General features: G+C 55.8%; 1 protein-coding gene across 1 annotated transcript in view; it reads right to left on the bottom strand.

The window, feature by feature from the left end:
• Pnma6f (PNMA family member 6F) overlaps window positions 1-475 on the bottom strand; it is a 2,922-nt gene extending 2,447 nt beyond the window's left edge. Inside the window, exon 1 of the mRNA XM_023705374.1 lies at window positions 35-475. Coding sequence (XP_023561142.1) covers window positions 35-475 — 441 coding nt within the window. The remainder of the gene's footprint in view (window positions 1-34) is intronic.
• Window positions 476-4,519: the final 4,044 nt, after the last annotated feature.

Raw genomic sequence — 4,519 nt, 5'->3', positions numbered from 1 at the left:
CAGCTGCAAAGCTTTCCTCATCAGGAGCTCCTGCCTCAGCTGCAAAGACTTCCTCATCAGAAGCTCCTGCCTCAGCTGCAGCTCCTGCCTCAGCTTCAAAGCTTTCCTCATCAGGAGCTCCTGCCTCAGCTGCAGGATCCTGTAACTCAGAATCAGGAACCTGGGGCAGAAAGATCACATTCCAGGACCCCCCATTTCCAGTTATTTCTTGGGGGATCAAACTTCGGTTTAAATATTCAGTGAACTCCACCAAAGCAACTCTACAACCAATCTCCTTTCTGAAGACCCTGCAGAGCACTCGGTATCTGCCCAAAGGCCTCAGTGCAACCTGCAGTGTCTCTTGAAACTCAACTTCCTCACACTCATCAGGGATGCCCATGATGAGCAAGCAGCGCTGAGCATTCACACCCATCCATCTGCACCAGTCACGCAATATGGACTGCCCCACACTAGGGGTGCTGGGTGAAGGGAACATGACTGCACAGGATAGCAACTGACTTGCAGTCTCAGGTGTAGCCTGTGGATAAAAAAGCAAGAGAGATGTTGGTGTCACTTAATATAGCTCCCCAGACCACTGCCTCAACAGCCTCAAGACCAGGAGTTTGTCCTCTTCTGTTGTGCTGTTTGACTTTTAAGAAAGTTTTTTGGTAACAAAATTTATAGGGATATCTGTACTTTTTATTTCATCTGGTGGCAGTTTAGTAAGTTGCTCGCCCCAATTTGAAAGCATCCAAGCTTTTCACATTTTTGCATATACACACTTAATATTTTTGTTGCCTGTATGACATAATACCCCTTCTTTCATACTTGGTGTTGGTCATAAATACCTTATTACTAGCATTTACCAATTGTCGTAACTAATTCTGGTCCTCTGTGTAGCTATCACTGCCTCTTCTATCTTTTCTTCATTTGACTTTTTAACTTACTCTTGCTCTTCTACCTTCTCTAACAACCATTTAAAGCAATAAAATTTCCTCTGGTTATTTTAGCTGCCTCATAATTTTGGTGAAAGGGGCCAAGAAGATGGCTCAGGGGAATACGTACTTCCCTGGCAAGTAAAGAGCCTGAGTTCAATCCCCAGTTCCGCCAAAAAATAAAAAAAAATAATTTCGGTGAATTGTAATTTTTTTGAAATTACAGTTTTTAGTCTGAAATACTTTCTAAATTTCTGATTTCTTCTCTGACCTATAAACTTCCAAATATTTAGAGATGTTATCAATTTCAAATAAAGTTCTAGTGTGATCAGAACTTAAAACTTATGAAAACATGTTACGGGCACTGAGGATTGAATCCTTCACCTTTACCCTGAGCATGTATACATCCCCAGCCATTTTCTACGTTTTATATTTTTGAGACAAGGTCTCATGAAATTGCCTAGGCTACTCTAACTTATGGGTTCAAATGATTCTCCTGCCTTAGTCTCCTGGGAAGCTGGGGCTACAGATACACACACTACTGTACTCAGCTTAGGACAACTTTATGATCCAACATATGGTACACCTAGACAAATGTACACTGTACCTATCCCCCTCCTGGGCCTCAGGTTTCACGCCCTCCTCCCAGGTACTCAGAGCCAGCCACTTGGCAGCACACAGCCCCAAATGCAGGTACCAAACAGGGAGCCCCCCACATGCACAGATACTAGCTTTCTGGCTTGGCCTTCCTTCTCAGGCTCCACATACCTGCTGTAGCCAGCAGTCGTCCACTAGACTAGTTGTCTCAAAAGAGCACCCTCTGTTCCAGGGCTCCAAAGCGCTTACAAGTTCGGTCTCCCTTAAAAAAAAAAAAAAAAAGTTAATGCCTCCCTTTGGACAGGAGACCCTCCCATTAATGCACGGGAAGGGAGATTAGGGGTCCTCACCCTCCTTCCAAGCCCAGAACCCTCCCCGCCCACTCTCCCATCTCAAAGCCCGATGCCCTAGGTGTGAGTTTGCCAGCTCTCTCCATGTTTGCCGGCCTCATGTCCTGACCCTAGTGCACTCTTGCCAGTTTGTCTCCTAGAAACCAAGTGTTCCAAGTCCCACAGAGTGGCGCTGTGTTCCCCCGACGCCTGTACATACCACAGACTTGCTGCCTCCCCCCGTACTCCATAGCCTCCCTTCCTACTAGGCAAAGAAGCCAAGCACCCCTGCAGGATTTCCCCAAAGCCAAAAGCCCACACTCAAGTCTCCACTTATGACACCCTCGGTGGTTGGCGGTCTCCCGCTTGCCTATAAGGTCGCTTGCTGGCTAGCTTCACTTCCCTGTATGATCTTCCACTTCCCTTCGGGTCCTCGATGCCAACACCACAGCATGACTCCCAAGAAGGGGACCCCCAGTCTCCCCACTCTTAATGATTTCTTTTACTGCTGTAGCGCCTTGCTGCCATCCCTTAGAGCACGTGGACCTCCCTTCTCAGCCATGCCTCCTCCTCCAGCCTGGCCGGCACCCTACCAGACATAAGATGAGTGCCTCCCCCGGTCCGGCCTTCTTTCTTACCACGAAGCCACTGACCTGCCACCTTCAAGCCCATTCCATGGTGCCAACCGCACTCCACTGGACGCTCAGACCCTGTTTTCTAGGTAGCGCCACGCCCGACCATGTGGCGCCCCCCTCGAATCCCTCCGCGCTCCACCTGCCCGCCCACCACTTTCCAGGGCGGAGTGCGCAGTGCGCCCTCTCCAAACCGCTCCGAGCCCAGCGACCTCTTCCTGCTCACCCCCTCCCACTCTCCCAGCACCACACTCCATCCATCCACAACTCACTCGCGGACCTCCCTCAGGCCCACCCCCTCCGTGTCTGTGGCCGCCATACTCGGGAACTCCGGCACCACGTGGCCCCTCCATCCCTCCACACTTGGCTACCTCCATTCCTGTCTGCCACAGCCAAAGCCACGCCCGAGGCAGACTCTGACCCCGACAACCACAGGCACTCTCAGGACGTCCCCCCCCCCCCCCCCCTTGCGCCCTCCTTCCCCATCCACTGCCTCCATCTTGGTCGGTTACGCCGTCTTTCTGGAGCCACACTCAACCTGCCTTACCGCCACAACCAAGGCCCCCCGCACGTGGCTCCTGGGTCCCCAAGGACTCGGCGACCTCTTCCCAATTGACACTTCCTACTCTCAACCCCGCATTGTCTTCCTCAGGTCCTCCGTGACCTATTCTCACCCCCGTTCTCCAAGTCGGACTCTGTCTCCCCGCCCATCCCCAGCTCAGCCCCTCGGCGCTCGGCAACATCCTATCCTGCCGCCATCTTCACGTCCGATGCCGGCTCCGCCCCGTTCCCCGCCCGGCCCACCAACCCAGCCACCCAGCTAGTCCCTCTACCCTCAACGACCACCTTTCAAATTCAACGGCCGCAGCACCTTCCATGAGCCACTCCGCACTCGGCAACCTCCCTTCCCACCTGCACCTCCTCCACCAGTGGTCCAGCCTCCTTTCTTGCCACTGACCTGCCATCTTAAAGCACACTCCATGGTGCCAACCAACCGCACACCACTGAACGCTCAGACCGTTTTCTAGCTAGCGCCACGCCAGGCCATGTGGCGCCCCCCTCGAATCCCTCCGCGCTCCACCTGCCCGCCCACCACTTCCCAGGGCGGAGTGCGCAGTGCGCCCTCCCCAAACCGCTCCGCGCCCAGCGACCTCTTCCTGCTCACCCCCTCCCACTCTCCCAGCGCCACACTCCATCCATCCATGACGACTCACTCGCAGACCTCCCTCAAGCCCACACCCTCTGTGTCTGTGGCCGCCGTGCCCGGGAACTCCGGCACCTCAGAGACCTCCTTTCCCACGTGACACCTCAAAGTCTGACCACCGCGTGGCCTCTCCGTCCCTCCATACTTGGCTACCTCCACTCCTGTCTACCACAGCCAAAGCCACGCCCAAAGCAGACTCGAGGTTCTACTCTCGGGACGTCCCCCCCACCTCTCCCCCTTGCGCCCTCCTTCCCCATCCACTGCCTCCATCTTGGACGGTTACACCATCTTTCTGGAGCCACACTCAACCTGCCTTCCTCACGGCCCTGCCAAGGCCCCACACGTGGCTGCCGGGTCTCCAAGGCCTCAGCGACCTCTACCCGCTCGACACTTCGTACTCTCGGCCCGTGTTGCCTTCCTCAGGCCGTCCACGACCTCTTCCCGCCCAAGTCCTCCAAATCGGACTCAAGTCTCCCCACCCATCCCCAGCTCAGCCCCTCGACAACGTCCTTTCCTGCCGCCATCTTCACATCCGACGCCCGTGCCGCCCCTGGCCCTTGCGGGACCGCCACCTCCCGGGCCATCTCTTGGTCGCTCCAGCCTGCCTCTGCAGCCGCCACCTCCAGCCACTCGTTCAGCAACCTCCCGACGCTGTGCTGCCCACCGCCACCTCCCGCCCGGCGGCCAGGCCGCAACCACCTTGCCATCCCGCCGCGCTGCCTCGGTGGCCTCGTCTCCAGCCCTTGGGCGTGCTCGCCTGGCCCCGGAGCCGCCCGCCGGGCCGCAGCATCCCTTGCGCGCTGTTCTCCCGGACCCGCCGCGCCCGCGTCCACCTCAGGTGCC

The sequence above is a fragment of the Octodon degus genome, unplaced genomic scaffold (assembly GCF_000260255.1).
Source record: "Octodon degus isolate 3935 unplaced genomic scaffold, OctDeg1.0 scaffold00218, whole genome shotgun sequence".
NCBI classification, from domain to species: domain Eukaryota; kingdom Metazoa; phylum Chordata; class Mammalia; order Rodentia; family Octodontidae; genus Octodon; species Octodon degus.
The sequence above is the reverse complement of the archived record's forward strand: the minus strand, read 5'-3'. Positions and strand labels throughout refer to the sequence as shown.